Source organism: Macaca mulatta, chromosome 16, assembly GCF_049350105.2.
Source record: "Macaca mulatta isolate MMU2019108-1 chromosome 16, T2T-MMU8v2.0, whole genome shotgun sequence".
NCBI classification, from domain to species: domain Eukaryota; kingdom Metazoa; phylum Chordata; class Mammalia; order Primates; family Cercopithecidae; genus Macaca; species Macaca mulatta.
In genome coordinates, this window is record NC_133421.1 from 18,856,394 (window position 1) to 18,874,992 (window position 18,599).

General features: G+C 48.8%; 1 protein-coding gene across 8 annotated transcripts in view; it reads left to right on the plus strand.

The window, feature by feature from the left end:
- Positions 1-8,239: 8,239 nt before the first annotated feature.
- Positions 8,240-18,599, plus strand: part of NT5M (5',3'-nucleotidase, mitochondrial) — a 38,956-nt gene continuing 28,596 nt past the window's right edge. For 7 of the 8 annotated variants that reach the window (XM_015118734.3, XM_077970478.1, XM_077970480.1 and 4 more), the window contains exons 1-2: positions 8,240-8,702; positions 11,760-11,860. In XM_015118734.3, the coding sequence (XP_014974220.2) occupies positions 8,436-8,702; positions 11,760-11,860 (368 nt within the window). In that variant the 5' untranslated portion in view covers positions 8,240-8,435. Of the gene's footprint in view, positions 8,703-9,578; positions 9,693-11,759; positions 11,861-18,599 lie in introns of all 8 variants that reach the window. The other variant, XM_077970481.1, reaches the window with a different exon arrangement.

An 18,599-nucleotide genomic window follows, 5' to 3' on the forward strand; every position in this document is an offset into this window, starting at 1 on the left:
GCTGGGACTACAGGCGTGTACCACCATGCTCAGCTAATTTTCTGTATTTTTAGTAGAGATGGAGTTCCACCATATTGGCCAAGCTAGTCTTGAACTCCCGACCTCAGGTGATCCACTCACTTTGGCCTCCCAAAGTGCTGGGATTACAGGCGTGAGCCACCACGCCTGGCCTAATTTTTGTATTTTTAGTAGAGATGGGGTTTCACCATGTTGGCTGGGCTGGTCTTGAATTCCTGACCTCAAGTGATCTGTCTGTCTTCCTCCCAAAGTGCTGGGATTACAGGCATGAGCCACCCCACCCGGCCTTTTATTTATTTATTTATTTATTTATTGAGACACCTTGCTCTGCTGCCCAGAGTGCAGTGGTGTGATCTTGGCTCACTGCAACCTCTGCCTCCCGGGTTCAAGTGATTCTCCAGCCTCAGCCTCCTGAGTAGCTGGGATTACAGGCATGCGTGTCTGGCTAATTTTTGTGTTTTTAGTGGAGACGGGGTTTCACCATGTTGGCCTGGCTGATCTTGAACTCCTGACCTCAGGTGATCCACCTGCCTCGGCCTCCCAAAGTGCTGGGATTACAGACATGAGCCACTGTGCAGGGCTTATTTTAACTATTTTTAAGTATATAGTTCAGTGCCATTAAGCACATTCATATTGTGCAACTGTCACTACCTTCCATCTCTAAAGCTTTTTCATCATCACACACTGAACCTCTGTACCTATTAAACAATAACTTCCCATGCCTCCCTGCCCTCATCCCCTGGAATTCACTGTTCTACTTTTTGTCTCTATAAACATGACTATTCTAAGTACCTTATATTGTGGAGTCATATAATGTTTGTTCTTTTGTGACTAGCTTACTTCAGTTAGCATAATGTCTTCAGGGTTCATCCATGTTGTAGCATATGTCAGAATTTCATTCTTTAATTTTTATTTTTAAGTGTGGCAAGACAGACATAACTTAAAATTTATCATTTTAGGAGGGCGAGGTGCTCACGCCTGCAATCCCAGCACTTTAGGAGGCCAAGGTGGGCAAGTCACTTGAGGCCAGCAGTTTGAGACTGGCCTGGCCGATATGACGAAACCGCTACTAAAAATAAAAAAAATTAGCTGGACATGGTGACGCACACCTGTAATCCTAGCTACTCAGGAGGCTGAGGCACAAGAATTGCTTGAACCCAGGAGGCAGAGGTTGCAGTGAGCCAAGGTAGTGCCACTACACTCCAGCCTGGGTGACAGAGCAAGGCTCTGTCTTAAAAAAAAAAAAAAAAAAATTAATCATCTTAACTATTTTAAGTATACAGGTCAGTAGTAGTAATTATATTCACATTGTTATGCAGCCTATTTCTAGAACTTTTTCATCTTGCAAAACTGAAGCTCTACCCATTAAATAACTTTCCATTTCGTCTCCCCTCATCTCCTGGGACTCCCAATTCTACTTTCTTTACTTTCTTTTTTATTTTTTTGAGGCAGAATCTCGCTCTGTCGCCCAGGCTGGAGTTCAGTGGCCCGATCTCGGCTCACTGCAAGCTCCGCCTCCTGGATTCACACCATTCTCCTGCCTCAGCCTCCTGAGTAGCTGGGACTACAGGCGTCCGCTACCACACCCGGCTAATTTTTTTGTATCTTTAGTAGACACGGGGGTTTCACCGTGTTAGCCAGGACAGTCTTGATCTCCTGACCTCATGATCCACCCACCTTGGCCTCCCAAAGTGCTGGGATTACAGGCGTGAGCCAACGCGCCCGGCCGCCCAATTCTGCTTTCTAGTTCTATAACTTTGACTACTCTAAATACCTCATCTAACACTCATATAGTATTTGTCATTTCGTGAGTAGTTAATTTCACTTAGCATAACATCCTTGAGGTTCATCCATGTTGTACCATGTGTCAGAATTTCATTTCTATTTTAAGTCTAAATAATATTCCATTATGTATGTCATATTTTGTTTATCTATTTATCCATTCATAGACACTGGGTTGCTTCTACTTCCTGGCTATGGTGCAAAATGCTGGTATGAACATGAGTATAGAAATGTCTCTTCAAGACTGCTTTCAATTCTTTTGAGTAGATACCCAAAAGTGGAATTTGTAGATCAAACGGTAATTCTATGTTTAATTATTTGAGGAACCATCATGCTGTTTTTCCCAGTTGCTGTACCATACACATTCCCACTAAGAATGCATAAAGGTTTTAATTTCTTCACATCCTCATTAATGCTTGTTATTTTCTGTTTTATTTTAGTTTTTTGTAATAGACATCCTAATAGGTACGCAGTAGTATCCCATTGTGATTTTGATTTGCATTTCCCTAGTTAATAGTGATGTTGAGTTTCTCTCTGTGTGCTTATTGGCCATCTGTATATCTTTGGAGAAATGCCTATCCAAATCTGTTGCTCATTTTTTTTTTGAGATGGAGTCTCACTCTGTTGCCCAGGCTGGAGTGCAGTGGTGCAAACTTGGCTCACTGCAACATCCACTGCCCGGGTTCAGGCAATTCTCCTGCCTCAGCCTCCCAAGTAGCTGGGATTACAGGTATGTAACACCATGCCTGACTAATTTTTGTATTTTTTTGTAGAAATGGGGTTTCACCATCTTGGCCAGGCTGGTCTTGAATTCCTGACCTCAGGTGATCCACCTGCCTTGGCCTCCCAAAGTGCTGGGATTACAGGTATGAGCCACTGTGCCCAGCCTTGTTGCTCATTTTTAATGTAATTTGCATTGTTTCTGACAAAAAGTCTGCTGTCATCCTTTTCTTTTCTTTTTTTCTTTCTTTCTTTTTTTTTTGAGATGGAGTCTTGCTCTGTCGCCCAGGCTGGAGTGCAGTGGTGCGATCTTGGCTCACTGCAAGCTCCGCCCGGCCCATCCTTTTCTTTTTTTGTTCCTTTGTGTATAATGTTTCTTGATTTTTCTGGATGCTTTTAAGATTCTGTGTATTTCTGGCTTTGAGCAATTTGATTATGATGTGTCTTAGTTTTCCCAACCAAAATAATTTAAATTTAAAAAATACTGCCCGGGTGCAGTGGCTCACGCCTATAATCCCAGCACTTTGGGAGGCCAAGATCGGCAGATCACCTGAAGTTGGGAGTTCGAGACCAGCCTGACCAACATGGAGAAACCCCGTTTCTGCTAAAGAAAATATAACATTAGCCGGGCGTGGTGGTGCATGCCTGTAATCCCAGCTACTCAGGAGGCTGAGGCAGGAGAATTGTTTTAACCTGGGATGGGGAGGTTGCGGTCAGTTGAGATTGTGCCATTGCACTCACTCAAGTCTGGGCAATGAGAGCAAAACTCCGTCTCAAAAACCAAAAAAACAAAAAGTGAAATATTTAGGTATAAATCAACAAAACACATGCAGGATCTGTATACCGAAAACTACAAAACATTGGTGTAAGAAGCCAAAGAAAACTTAAGAGGGATATACTGTGTTCATGGATTGGAATAGTCAACCTAATTAAGAAGTCAAGTCACTCCAAATTGATCTACAGATTTAGTGCACTTCCAACCAAACCAAGGAAGTTGTGTGTGTGTGTGTGTGTGTGTGTGTGTGTGTGTGTGTGTGTAGATATAGATAAGCTCATTCTAAAATTTATATGGAAAGTCAATTAAGCTAGAATAGTTAAAACAATTTTGAGCTGGGCGCGGTGGCTCACGCCTGTAATCCCAGCACTTTGGGAGGCCGAGGGGGCGGATCACGACGTCAGGAGATGGAGACCATACTGGCTAACACGGTGAAACCCCGTCTCTACTGAAAATACAAAAAATTAGCTGGGCGTGGTGGCGGGCGCCTGTAGTCCTAGCTACTCGGGAGGCTGAGGCAGGAGAATGGCGTGAACCCGGAAGGCGGAGCTTGCAGTGAGCCGAGATGGCGCCACTACACTCTAGCCTAGGCGACAGAGCAAGACTCCGTCTCAAAAAAAAAAAAAAAAAAAAAAAAAAAATTTTGAGAAAGAAGTTGTGGGACTCACAATACTTAATATTAAGACTTACTAAAAAGTTGTGGGACTTACAATACTTACTATTAAGACTTCTTATGGCCGAGCGTGGTGGCTTACGCCTGTAATCCCAGCACTTTGGGAGGCCGAGGCGGGCGGATCACGAGGTCAGGAAATCGAGACCACAGTGAAACCCCGTCTCTACTAAAAATACAAAAAATTATCCGGGCGTGGTGGCGGGCGTCTGTAGTCCCAGCTACTTGGGAGGCTGAGGGAGGAGAATGGCGTGAACCCGGGAGGCGGAGCTTGCAGTGAGCAGAGATCGCGCCACCGCACTCCAGCCTGGGCGACAGAATGAGACTGCGTCTCAAAAAAAAAAAAAAAAAAAAAAAAAGACTTACTATGAAGCTAAAGTAATCAAGACAGTTTGCTAATAGCAAAGGGAGAAATATATAGATCAATGGAACAGAATAGGAGAGTCTAGAAATAGATTCACAGAAACATGATGGAGTTTTTTTTTTCTGTTTTTTGTTTGTTTGTTTGTTTGTTTTGAGACGGAGTTTCGCTCTTGTTTCCCAGGCTGGAGTGCAATGGCGTGATCTTGGCTCACTGCAACCTCCGCCTCCCGGGTTCAAGCGATTCTCCTGCCTCAGTCTCCGGAGTAGTTGGGATTACAGGCATGCGCCACCATGCTCGGCTAATTTTGTATTTTTAGTAGAGACAGGGTTTCTCCATGTGGGTCAGGCTGGTCTCGAACTCCCGACCTCAGGTGATCCGCCCGCCTCAGCCTCCCAAAATCCTGGGATTACAGGGGTGAGCCACCGTGCGCGGTCTGATGGATGGAGTTTTTTTTTTTTTTTTGAGACGGAGTCTCGCTCTGTCGCCCAGGCTGGAGTGCAGTGGCCGGATCTCCGCTCACTGCAAGCTCCGCCTCCCGGGTTTACGCCATTCTCCCGCCTCAGCCTCCCGAGTAGCTGGGACTACAGGCGCCCGCCACCTCGCCCGGCTAGTTTTTTGTACTTCTTTTTAGTAGAGACGGGGTTTCACCGTGTTAGCCAGGATGGTCTCGATCTCCTGACCTCGTGATCCGCCCGTCTCGGCCTCCCAAAGTGCTGGGATTACAGGCGTGAGCCACCGCGCCCGGCCTGGATGGAGTTTTTAAAAAACTGCAAAGGCAACTCAATATAGAAGGCACAGCAGGAGCCCCGCCCCTTCTGAGCTGGCGGGGCGGGAGTTCCCCAGGTGCAGCTGCAGTCACCCTGCTGCGGCTCTGGCCGGCATCTCTGTGCTCTTGGGAACCTGGGAAGGCTCCACTGCCCCTCGCAGGCTCGGAAGTGCCTGCTCCTGCTGCGTGGCTTCTCCCTGCTGTTGGTGCCTGCTCCAATCTCGGAGCAAAGTCGGGCTGAGCCTGGGCGCTGTCACAGCCTGGCCGGGTGTGCACACGCTCGGGGCACCACCGACACGCCAGCCCCCTGACTCCTTGGTCCGCTCCGGACTTGGGCGCCAACAAGCACCGGAGAGAGGCCGAGGTGGGTATGAGGACAGCCTGGTGCTGGCCTGCAGGTACCCCTTGGCATGAACAGCCTGGGCACCATGAACAGCGGCAGGATGCAGACAGCTCCTCGGTGGAAGGGGGCGGGTCGCTGGTGAAGCCCCATCTTTAATCCTGGAAGGGCCTGAAGCCTGGGGGCCAGGCCACCATTCCCCGTACCAGAGGGGGGAACTTGTGATGCTTTTCCCCAGGCCTGCTTATGGCCACCAATGGCCGCCCATGGACCAATCAGCACTTACTTCTTCCCCTCTGAGGTCCATAAAAAACACTGGACTCAGCCAGACTTAAAGAGAGGAGGGGAGATGGGGAGAAAACCAACTGCAGAGAGGAAGTACCCCTTCTGCTGAGAGCTGGACATTTGTTGGGATGACCTGCCTGCCAGAGAGGAGCTATCCTCTCTGCAGAAAGCTGAACACTTGTGGGGAAACCCTGGCTATGGAGAGGAGCTGCCCACTGCGGGTCTCTTCTGAACAATTCTGTTGCTTAATAAAGCTCCTCTTCCTCTTGCTCAATCTCCACTTGTCTGCCTACCTTATTCTTCCTGGATGCAGGACAAGAATTCGGTACCTGCCAAATGGTGGGGCTAAAACAGTTGTAACACAGGCTGGGTGCAGTGGCTCACGCCTTTAATCCCAGCTCTTTGGGAGGCCGAGGGGGGCGGAATACCTGAGGTCAGGAGTTCGAGGCCAGCCTGGCCAACATGGTAAAACTGTCTCTACTAAAAATACAAAATCGGCCGGGTGCAGTGGCTCACACGTGTAACCCCGGCACTTTGGGCGGCCGAGGCAGGCAGATCATGAGGTCAGGAGTTCAAGACCAGCCTGGCCAATATAGTGCAACCCTGTCTCTACTAAAAATGCAAAAAATTAGCTGCGTGTGGTGGTGGGCGCCTGTAATCCCAGCTACTTCAGAGCCTGAGGCAGGGGAATCGCTTGAACCTGGGAGGTGGAATTTGTAGTGAGCCGAGATCCTGCCACTGCACTCCAGCCTAGGCAATAAGAGCAAGACTCCATATCAAGAAAGAAAAAAAAAAAAAAAAAAAGAGAATGTGGTACATATACACCATAGACTACTACACAGTCATAAAAAAGAATAAGATCATGTCTTTTGCAACCACATGGATGGAGCTGGAGACGATTATCCTAAGCAAACACAGGAACAGAAAATTAAATACCTCATGTTCTCACTTAAAAGTGAGAACTAAACATTGAGTACACATGGACGTAATGATAGGGACAACAGACACAGGGACCTACTTGAGGATGGAGAGTGGGAGGAGGGTGAGGATGGAAAAACTACCTACCAGGAACCATGCTTATTACCTGGGTAATGAAATAATCAGTACACTAAACCCCAAAGACAGTCAATTTATCTATATAACAAATCTGCACGTGTATCCTGTACTTAAAATAAAAGTTGAAAAGAAAATTATGCTCTTTTTGGCTTTCTCTCCCTCCTGAGCCCTCAGGCCTTTGAGTTTGCTGCCCTTGTGGATGGGGCCTCTTGTCTCTTTGGTTCTTGTCTGCTCTTTCTCCTCCTCATGTCTCTGTTCCATCATCACTTCCTAGGAGACACCCTCCTTGCCCACCCCTGCTAATCCCTCCACCTCTCTCCACCATCCCATCGCCATGTGGTTTTTGTTTTGTTTTGTTTTTTTCTTGGAAAGAAAAAAAGTGGGCTGGGCATGGTAGCTCACTTCTGTTTTCCCAGCACTTTGGGAGGCTGAGGTGGGAAGATCGTTTGACCCAACATAGGAAGACTTCTGTCTAAAAACAAAAAAAAAAGCCGGGCGCAGTGGCTCACGTCTGTAATTCCAGCACTTTGGGAGGCCGAGGCGGGCGGATCACGAGGTCAGGAGTTCGAGACCATCCTGGCTAACATGGTGAAACCCTGTCTCTACTAAAAATACAAAAAAAAAAAAAAAAAAAAAAAAAAAAAGGCGGGCGTGGCGGCGTGCGCCTGTAGTCCCAGCTACTCCGGAGGCTGAGGCAGGAGAACGGCGTGAACCCGGGAGGTGGAGCTTGCAGTGAGCCGAGATTGTGCCACTGCACTCCAGCTTGGGAGACAGAACGAGACTCTGTCTCAAAAAACAAAAAAAAAAACAAAAAAAAAAAAACAAAAAACCAGGGTGTGGTGGCAGGCCCCTGTGGTCCCAGCTACTCAGGAGGCGGAAGCAGGAGCATCCCTTGGGCCCAGAAACTCAAGGCTGCAGTGAACCAAGATCACGCCACTGCCTCCACCCTGGGTAACAGAGCAACACCTTGTCTCCAAAAAAAAAAAAAAAAAAAAAAAAAAAAAGACTATACAGGGGTACATAATATTTATTCATGTATTTACTTGAGTATCATCAGTTTTACTAAGGCTGTATATGTTAGCACGATATTGGTTCTATCAATCTCTCCGCGGACACTTGCTGTAAATAAAGCAGAGAGGCTTTCAGAGTGCACCGTTTTGGTTCCTCCATCCTGTTGTCTGGCTCCCCTTCTAAAACCTAAGTTCCAGGACGGCAGGAACTTTGTCTATTTGGTTCACACTCGACACAGTAAAGGCTCAAAAATGTCTAACGACACAGGCCTGCTTCTCGGTTTGCACTGCTCCTCCACGGTAGTCTGTGCAGTGGGAGGCGGCAGCCCGGGCCCAGGGTCCACTGAGAAGACGCAAATGGAGAGCGCGAGAGCGCGGACCTTCTAGAGGCGCCCGGCGCCCACCGCTGTCCGTCCTCGAAGCCCCGCCCCGGGGCTCCGCCTCCGCCGGCGCGTATTCCTTTAAGGACCGCGCGCGCCGCGGCCTCGCTCTGGGGCTGGTACCTGCGCGCCCGCGCCCCGCGCTCCCCGCCCCGCGCCCTGCGCGCGCCCAGCGTTGGGGTCTTCTCCGCGTCTGGCATGTCCGGCCGGCCCCGGCAGCACGGCGCGACCCAGGTCCCCGCGCCCCCTGCGGGCCAGCGTGCTGGGCCATGATCCAGCCGGGCGGCTGGTGTGCGCGGCGGCTCTGCAGCGCGGCGGTTCCCGCGGGGCGGCGCGGGGCGGCGGGCGGGCAGGGCCTGGCGGGAGGCCGCGCCCTGCGGGTGCTGGTGGACATGGACGGCGTGCTGGCCGACTTCGAGGGCGGATTCCTCAGGAAGTTCCGCGCGCGCTTCCCCGACCAGCCGTTCATCGCGCTGGAGGACCGGCGCGGCTTCTGGGTGTCGGAGCAGTACGGCCGCCTGCGGCCAGGGCTGAGCGTGAGCGTCCCCGCCCCGCCCCGCGCCGGGCCCCCTTCTCTCCCCGAGCCTCAGACCCCGCCCCTGCGCGGGTGACCTTGGACGGTCAGCGCCCCAGCCTCGGGGTGGCCCTCTGGTAGAATAGGGTCTGGGGCGGGGGTACCGGGGCCACAGCGAGCCGGGAAGACGCGGCCCCGCGCTCAAGATCTATTGGCTGCCATCCAGAGCTTCTGAAAATGCGGGAGAGTACAAAGTGTTAATATACCTAACTCTCCATCTAAAGATGACTTTAAAATTTGTGGCATATTTGGCCTCAAGTCGTTTGTTAAATTTTTAGAAAAATAAACGTCGCCGGGCGCGGTGGCTCAAGCCTGTAATCCCAGCACTTTGGGAGGCCGAGGTGGGTGGATCATGAGGTCAGGAGATCGAGACCATCCTGGCTAACACGTGAAACCCCGTCTCTACTAAAAAAATACAAAAATTAGCCGGGAGCGGTGGCGGGCGCCTGTAGTCCCAGCTACTCGGGAGGCTGAGGCAGGAGAATGGCGTGAACCCGGGAGGTGGAGCTTGCAGTGAGCTGAGATCCGGCCACTGCACTCCAGCCTGGGGGACAGAGCGAGACTCCGTCTCAAAAAAAAAAAAAAAAAAAAAAAAAAAAAAAAAAAGAAAAATAAACGTTATAAGTTGTCCTCTTTCACCCCGACCGCAATCACATTCCCACTTCTTTGTCCCCAGGGCTTTGATGGGTGTCTTTACCCATCTTTTTTGCTGTTGTCCATCAAAGCATAGCTTCCAGGGGTATTTGAGGCCCAGAGAGGTTGTGTGACTTTCTGGGGGTCACACAGTGAGTCTGGTCCAGGTGAGGTGGGATCCACCTCATGTCTTATCCCCTTGCAGAGCTGGCCTTCCTGAACACCTGAGCTCAACCCCTACCATCCGACTCCCGAGGTGTTCTGTCCAGGATGGATAGAGGGGAAAGATCCAAGGAGGGACGTTTACACACAGATCTTGGTTGGTAAATTTGAAGTATTTTGCAAAAGGAACAGGGGATTTTGGTATGCACAAAATTAAAGAGGCTGTTTTCTGGCATCCCTTGATTGGTCACCTAGGGTTGCTGCCGGAGGGTTTGATAAAGAGGAGAAGGAAGTTACAAGAGCCCGTTTTTTAGCCACAAGTTCACTGCATCCTCTTTTTTGTTAGGTAGATATTATTATCTCTGTTTTCCAGATGAGGAAACTTGCCCCAAGTCACATGCTGCTCAGGGGTTCAGTCAGGACTCAAACCCAAGTCTGTCTGCCTCCCAAGCACAGTTAGTGCTCCCCACTCCAAAGTCCTGTTTTCTCACCTGCTGTCTCTAACAAGTGACATTTCTTCTGACTTCGGAAAGATACTTCATCAGTAATGTGGTTTGTTGAGGGACACGTGTTAATAACAAAAGGAAACCAAGTACCATTTGTCTCCATCAACACCAGGCACTTCAGAAGATGACTTTCACAGAGCCCAGTGTGCTGAGCTCTTCCAGGGCCAATGCCTAATGATAAACTTTAAACCGGAGAAAATGCCCTAGTACTTTCTGCAGCCTCAGGAATAGGCTCCAGTGTGCCGCGAGTGTTCATTTATAGACAGCGCTCGGCATCGGGAGTCTGGACACCATATATCTGCCCAGGAGTGTATTAACGTGGAAACCAAGCCCACCCCCAATTCTGAAAAGTGCAGCAGCTTTTCCAGTTCTTTGTGCAAATATGTAGGCTCTGTATGTGCAGGGTTACTGGTTTCCAAGCACAAGGCAAAATAAGGAGGGTGCCCTGGGAGTGATCTGCTGGCTTCCCCCTACTTCCCTTCCCCAGGCACGGCTTGCTGCTGCGGACATCCCTTGGCCAAGCTGGTCCCTTGGTTAAACCACTTGTTTAACCAAGTGGTTAAAACAAACCTCCCCCACACGTGGCTCCTTATGTGTATGTAGGCATTTCTACTTTTCAAAATTCTGCTCTATCTGTATTCCCTTTGATCTTCACAGTACCCCATGTGGGATGTGAGGATTAAATGTGTTTCAGTAATAAGCACGCATTTGCCTAGTCCCTGTGGTTCCTGAGAGTTGCTGGTGTGCTGTCAGAGCGTCCTCCGGCCATCCATGTGACAGGGTGACTGTTTCTATAGCATGCCGAACGGCTGGCAGCGCCACTGCCTGCACTGCACTTATGGGCTTTAGGCTTCTACTTCTCCTAGGCAGAAATGTGTCTCCCCTCTGGTTGTCACTTTCCCCTTGCCTGACCCTAGAAAAGGTGCTGCATTCTGGCCCTGCAGCAGAACAGGGGAAGGAGAAAGGCAGCGGGGGTTGGGGAGTGGGGAGGAGAGGGTTGGTGTTGGGGGTTCTCCTCCCGGCTCAGCTGCTGTTTTGCTATGTGACATCAGGTGGATCTCTTCCCCATTCTGAGCCTCAGTTTTCTCACATGTAAAATGAGGATCTGCATTTTTGCTTTGCAACTCTAAAAGCAGCGAAATCCTTTTTTTTTTTTTTTTTTAATGTACTTACTGGCACCTCAACATGTAAAACAGATAAAAGCAGAGCTCTTCTGGTTAATGTGGGGAGGATCCTAGAGCTCCCTGAATTGTCCTTTTACGCTGTCTTCCCCTCCCGCTTATCCCTCATGACACAGCAGTGCCCTTAAAGATCTCTGAGTCCCTCCAGTTCTCAAGTTTAAGGACTCTACTGCCATGGTAAGAGCTGGTCCAGCCTCAGTTTCCACAGTTCTTTTGGCCACTCGAATCCAGCCTAGCAAGCACGCAGTTCCTGACGATTGGCCTCAGGTCCCAGAGAGCTCCGGCAGGTGTAGGAGTCCATGGGCCTGACACCTTAGCTAGTCTCTGCTGGATCCCGACGAAGTCAGGTCCTTTCTGGAAAGGTGTTCGAAGCCCACATACTCTCTGCACTTCCCCCAGGAAATACGTCCTTGGGTGTGTGTTTGGGGGAGTGAGGAATGCAGAACCACTTCCCCTGTAGCCTGGATATACTCCCCAAGATGAGGGCAGTAAGGTGCTGAGGACCCTAGAAGTAACTTGCTTTTCTCAACTTCTCAGGAGAAGGCCATCAGCATTTGGGAGTCAAAGAATTTCTTTTTTGAACTTGAGCCCCTGCCAGGGGCTGTGGAAGCTGTGAAGGAGATGGCCAACCTACAAAAGTAAGTTTGTCCTCCCAGCCCTGCCCAGCCGGGCCACTGAGCCCTGTACCTCCTTCCTGCTTCTTCCCTTCTCTGCCTTCTCCTTTCTCTCCCCTTGGCCCTGCACAAGGTTGCACTTGCCTCGTCATTGCTGAGCCTGGGGAAAACCACCGAATACAATGATCTCGGTTTGTGGGCTGTGATGTTTTGATCCAGGAACTTGAGGAAATACCCAGTTTAATTTGATCTGGTTCCCTGGGTGTTCAAAGCTCATTTATTCAGCAAATATCTCAGTACTGACTCTGCTAGATAGTGCAGGCCCCAGTGATTCAGCAACGAGCAAAGTATAGTCCTTGCCCTCATGGAGCTTCCAGTTCAGACAGAGCAGACATTAAAGAATTACAAAGTGGCGGCTGGGTGCGGCTAAAGCCTATAATCCCAGCACTTTGGGAGGCCAAGATGGGCGGATCACGAGGTCAGGAGATCAAGACTAGCCTGGCTAACACGGTGAAACCCCGTCTCTACTAAAAAAATACAAAAAACTAGCCGGGCGAGGTGGCGGGCGCCTGTAGTCCCAGCTACTGGCGAGGCTGAAGCAGGAGAATGGTGTAGACCCGGGAGGCGGAGCTTGCAGTGAGGTGAGATCCGGCCACTGCACTCCAGCCTGGGCGACAGAGCGAGACTCCGTCTCAAAAAAAAAAAAAAAAAAAAAAAAGAATTACAAAGTGGCTGGGCTTGGTGGCTCACGCCTGTAATCCCAGCACTTTGGGAGGCCAAGGTGGGTGGGTCACCTAAGGTCAGCAGTTCAAGACCAGCCTGGCCAACATGATGAAACCCTGTCTCAGTCAGGCGCGGTGGCTCACGCCTGTAATCCTAGCACTTTGGGAGGCCGAGGTGGGTGGATTGCCTGAGCTCAGGAGTTCAAGACCAGTCTGGGCAACAAGGTGAAACCCCATCTCTACTAAAATACAAAAACTTAGTCAGGCGTGGCAGCATGCACCTGTAGTCCCAGCTACCTGGCAGGATAATTGTTTGAACCAGGGAGGAAGAGGTTGCACAGTGAGCCAAGATCGCACCACTACCCTCCAGCCGGGGCAACATAGCAAGATTCCATCTCCAAAAAAAAAAAAAAAAAAGAAACCCTGTCTCTACTAAAAATACAAACAATTAGCTGGGTGTGGTGGCGGGCGCCTGTAATCCCAGCTATTTAGGAGGCTGAAGCAGGAGAATCGCTTGAACCCAGGAGGTGGAGGTTGCGGTGAGCCGAGATCGTGCCATTGCACTCTAGCCTGGGCAACGAGTGAAACTCCATCTCAAAAAAAGAATCACAAAATGAAGACAATCACAGATTGTCCAAAGAGCTGAAGGAAAAAAGGTTCAGTGGGAAACCTCATTTAGAAAAAGCGTTTAAGGAAAGAGAAGTGGTATTGCTTGAGATACCTGTTTTGTTCTGGTGAAATGAGTAGTTCTATGGACTGAAGCCCCCACTCAGTGACCTGTTGACAATTACAGAGGATGTGCTTCCCTGAGAGCTTTTTTAAAACAGCCTTATTGACATATAATAATGACATACAGGCCAGGTACAGTGGCTCACGCCTATAATTCCAGCACTTTGGGAGGCCGAGGCAGGCGGATCATGAGGTCAGGAGTTTGAGACCAGCCTGGCCAACATGGTGAAACCCCATCTCTACTAAAAATACAAAAATTAGCTGGGCGTGGGGGCAGGCGCCTGTAATCCGTGCTACTCGGGAGGCTGAGGCAGGAGAATCTCTTGAATCTGGGAGGTGGAGGTTGCAGTGAGCCGAGATTACACCATTGCACTCCAGCCTGGGCAACAGAGTAAGACTCCGTCTCAAAAGAAAAAAAAACACACACACACACACACAGAAGTTTTTACTTTTGGCGTAGTCCAATTTATCTGTATTTTTCTTTTGTCACTTGTATTTTTGTGTCATATGAAGAAGCCGTTGCTGACCCAAGGTCACAAAGATTTGCCCCTGTGTTTTCTTTAAGAGTTTTAGTTTTAGCTCTTCCATTTAAGCCTATGATCCATTTTGAGTTAATTTTTGTATATGGTATGAGGTAGCGGATCAAACTTCATTCTTTTGCGTATAGATATCCTGTTGTCCCAGTTCCATCTATTAAAAAGACCATTTTTTCCCCACTGTATTGTATTAACACTCTTGCTGAGAATTAATTGACCATCAATACAAGGATTTATTTCTAGACTTGGATAACTTTTATCGGCCACATTTTTGCTTGAATTTAGCAACCTGAATGACAAATCAAACGTAAGGTATGGTTTGGCCTTCATTATGTCATATAAATGCCTCAAAAAATTGTCAACTTTCAAAGTTCTAATATGATAAGTAGGTGTCAGAGAAACATAAAATACAGAGTTTGAGTTGAATCGTAGACCTTATTTGGTAGTAATTTATCTTTGAATGTGAGTCCAAGTCCTGCAGAGTAGTGAATTTTGTTCTGGCTTATGGTATGAACTTGATGTATAGTGTTCCTGTAGCAAGAGTCTGAGAGGCAAAGAATATGTGTACAGCATTTACACGTGAGCTTTCAAAACCCTGCTTACGGCCTGGATCAGCACGTGCTGACCTGCAGCCACATGGCTGTATCCTGGGGAGCTGCAGGGCACGGTGGTTTGGAGTGGGGTTCTGGACATTGGCTGCCCAGGCTCACATCCTCACTTCCCCAGAATCTCATTCCCAGATGTCAGGCAAGTTATTAAACTTTCTGGGTTCCAGTAAAATGGAGATAATGAGAAAGTCCTCAGTATAGTGCCTGGCACATAGCAGGTGCTCAGCAAATGCTAGCTGCTGCTATTGCTGTTCTGTTACATTTAATAGGCATATCACAAGAAATGCATCCTTAATTCACCACAGTATGGGAAACAGTGGATTGGCTTCTTCACCATAGAACTTTTCAGAGCTTTTAACTGCTTGTGTGCTTTGTTACACTCCATTGGGGTAGTAAGGGATGCAGCTTTCTTCAAAAGTATTCTAACGACTAGGCACCATGGCTCACACCTGTAATCGCAGCACTTTGGGAGGCCAAGGTGGGCAGATCACCTGAGGTCAGGAGTTCGAGGCCAGCCTGACTAACATGGAGAAACCCTGTCTCTACTAAAAATACAAACAAATTAGCCGGGCGTGGTGGCGCATGCTTGTAATCCCAGCTGCTTGGGAGGCTGAGGCAGGAGAATCACTCGAACCCCTGGAGGCGGAGGTTGCAGTGAGCCGAGATTGCGCCATTGCACTCCAGCCTGGGCAACAAGAGCAAAACCCTGTCTCAAAAAAAAAAAAAAAAAGGTATTCTAGCCTGGATCATTTTTTCATAGCTTCTCGATTAACACCTTTGCAGAAATTCCAGTTTGGGAAGGCAAATCTAGACCATACCCAGTGGTCCTTCATCTCCATTTGGCTGTTAACTTGCTAGAAGATTCCTATGGTCAGTTTGTGCCCAGTATCGAGACAAAGCGAAGGGACTCGTCAGTAACTGAGTGGATAACTATGTATCTGGTGCTGAAGTGGGCACTCTGAGTACAAGAGATGTGGGCCTAGCAGTAGAGACCAAGGCTGATCAGTCACCCTCATGACTGTTTATCCAGCACCTGCTGCATGCTCGGCCTCATCCCAGGGACTGCAGACACGCAAATAAGAGAGTTCTTACCTTCAAAGAGTTCCCTGGTAAACAGGCATTGGAACATAGCTCTCAAAGTAATCGTGGCGTTGGGGTGCAGGCAGGCAGGCAGGAGCTGCTTCTCCCTGGGAGGCTGCACCATTGTGCTGCCATCTTGAGGAATGAAAAGGAACCTGCCAGGTAGTGAAGGGCAAGGGGACTCCAGGTAGGAGGGGAACAGTTGAGCAGACACCCAGGGGACTCTACTGAGACGGCCTCTGTGGCACGTCCTGCCCTGTTCTGGCAGCTCTGTGTGTGAGATAGGGTTTCCCTGGGCAGAGCCTCAGGTTCTGAGGAGCTTGGTTTGGAATATCTTCAGGGTGACCATTCTTTTTATTGTTCAGGATTACATGAATATATTCTTTTTTTTTTTTTTTTTTGAGATGGAGTCTTGCTCTGTCGCCCAGGCTGGAGTGTAGTGGCGCGATCTCAGCTCACTACAACCTCCACCTCCGCCTCCCAGGTTCAAGCGATTCTCCTGCCTCAACCTCTGGAGTAGCTGGGATTACAGGTGCCCACCACCATGCCTGGCTAATTTTTTTGTATTTTTAGTGGAGACGGGGTTTCACCATGTTGTCCAGGCTGGTTTCAAACTCCTGACCTCAAGTGATCTGCTCACCTCGGCCCCCCAAAGTGCTGGGATTATAGGCGTGAGCCACTGTGCCCGGCCATGAATATATTCTTTATCTTTCTTTTTTTTTTTTTTGGCATGGAGTCTCACTCTTGTCACCTAGGCTGAAGTGCAGTGGCACAATTTTGGCTCACTGCAACCTCCATCTCCTGGGTTCAAGCAATTCTCCTACCTCAGCCTCCCAAGTAGCTGAAATTACACACACCTGCCACTGTACCCGGCTAATTTTTGCATTTTTATTAGAGACGGGATTTAACCACATTGGCCAGGCTGGTCTCGAACTCCTGACCTCAGGTGATCCACCCGCCTTGGCCTCCCAAAGTGCTGGGCTTACAGGCATGAGCCACCGCACCCGGCCGAATATATTCTTATAAAAGACTCAAATAGTGTGAGCATGTGTGAAAGTTGTCAGTTGCCCTATCTCCGTGCATACACCCGCCTTGGCCCACTCTTTCTGCTCTCGTTAAGAATTTGGTGTGTATGCTTCCAAACCTTTTGAAGTGCACCCCCCTACATATTTAGATATAGTTTTACAAATCTATATGTTCCACCCAGCAGTCAGAGTGATATTTTTTTAAATCAAATTCAGATGATGTTAGCCCCACTGCTTAAAGCCCTCTGCTGGCTTCATACTGTGCTAAAATCCTGCTCTCCCTCGGCCAGGCTGGGAAGGCTGTCTGCCATTTGGCCCTGCCTTCCCTTCCAACCTCTGTCTTCCTCTGCTCCTGTCACACTGGCTTCTTTCCTGCCCCTTAGATGTGCCACGTGTGTTTCTGGTCTTAGGACCTTTGTTCTTGTTACATCTTCCCAGAATGTTTCTGCCCTAGTTCTTTACACAGCCAGATTGTTTTTCTCTTTCAAACTGAGAACCTTGCATGTTGCCTCCTCACAGAGGCCTTTCCTGACCACTGCAGCTGAGATCTCTGCCCTCCCCTCCTGGTCGTTCTGTCCCATGACCCTGAGTGTGTCCTCTAAGCTGAAATTGCACGTCTGTGTCTGTCCCTTCCTCTTTCCAATGTCATCTCCCTGAGATCAGGGATTGTCTTGGTTCTGACTCTTCTCACTCAGTTCCTAGAATGATGCCTGGCACATCACACACTCAAAAGTATTTGCCAAATGAATAGCTTTATGTGCATAATCCCATAGTAATTTTTGATTTTTTAAAAACATTTTTTTAAAACAATTTTGGAGGAAACCACTCATTTAGAAGGATAAGAACTTAAACCTGATTTTAACATGGTGCTCACTGCTGTGGAGCCTAGAGTAAGAGGCAGTTTATTCATGGGTTGATTAAATAGATATATTTTACGACTTAACATGCACCCAGTACTATGCTAGTACTGGAGATATATTTGTAAATAAGACACCTAAGGTCTCAGGCTTCAGGGAATTTATATCACAGCAGGGAAGATGACAACATATAAACTAAAATAATTTCCAATTGCGATAAGCTTAGTGAAGGAACTAAACAGGGGGCTGTGCTACAGAGGAAACAGGGAAGAGGCTGCTTTGGGTGGGGTGGGAAACTGGCTCTAGGGAGCTGAGAATTGACCTCAGACCTGAAGAGGAAGAATGAACAGGCCAGTGAGGAGTCAGGACAGGCCTTGCAGGCCAGGAGAGGAGCAGGAGCCAGTGCCTGAGCCAGGCCAGGCCTTTGTTTGTCTGAGTAACATAAAGGAACTGGACAGCTGGAACTGGAACTTAGGAAGCATGTCGGGCATGTCGGGAGTGGTAGGGGGTGGGGCGGAGGGTGAGGTTGAAGAGAGATTGATGTGATCTAACTTGGGTTTTTTTTTTTTTTTTTTTTTTTAAAAAAAAAAAGAGACAGAGTCTCACTCTGTTGCCCAGGCTGGAGTGTAGTGGTGCCATCTCAACCCACTACTGCAGCCTCTATCTCCCGGGTAAAAGCAATTCTCCTGTTTCAGCCTCCGGAGTAGCTGGAACTACAGGTGTGCGCCACCATGCCTGGCTAATTTCTGTATTTTTAGTGGAGATGGGTTTTCACCATGTTGGCCAGGCTGGTCTTGACCTCTTAACCTCTTGACTTCCTGACACCTTGGCCTGCCAAAGTGCTGGGATTACATGCATGAGCCACCATGCCCAACTGTAACTTAGGTTTTTATTTATTTATTTATTTGGGACAGAGTTTCACTCTTGTCACCCAGGCTGGAGTGCAATGGTGTGATCTTGACTCGCTGCAACCTCCGCCTCCCGGGTTCAAGCGATTCTCCTGCCTCAGCCTCCCGAGTAGCCGGGATTACAGGCAGCCACCACCACGCCTGGCTAATTTTTGTATTTTTATTAGAGATGGGGTTTCACCATGTTGGCCAGACTGGTCTTGAATTCCTAACCTCGGGTGATCCGCCCTCCTTGGCCTTCCAAAGTGCTGGGATTACAGGTGTGAACCACCGTGCCCGGCCATAACTTAGGTTTTTT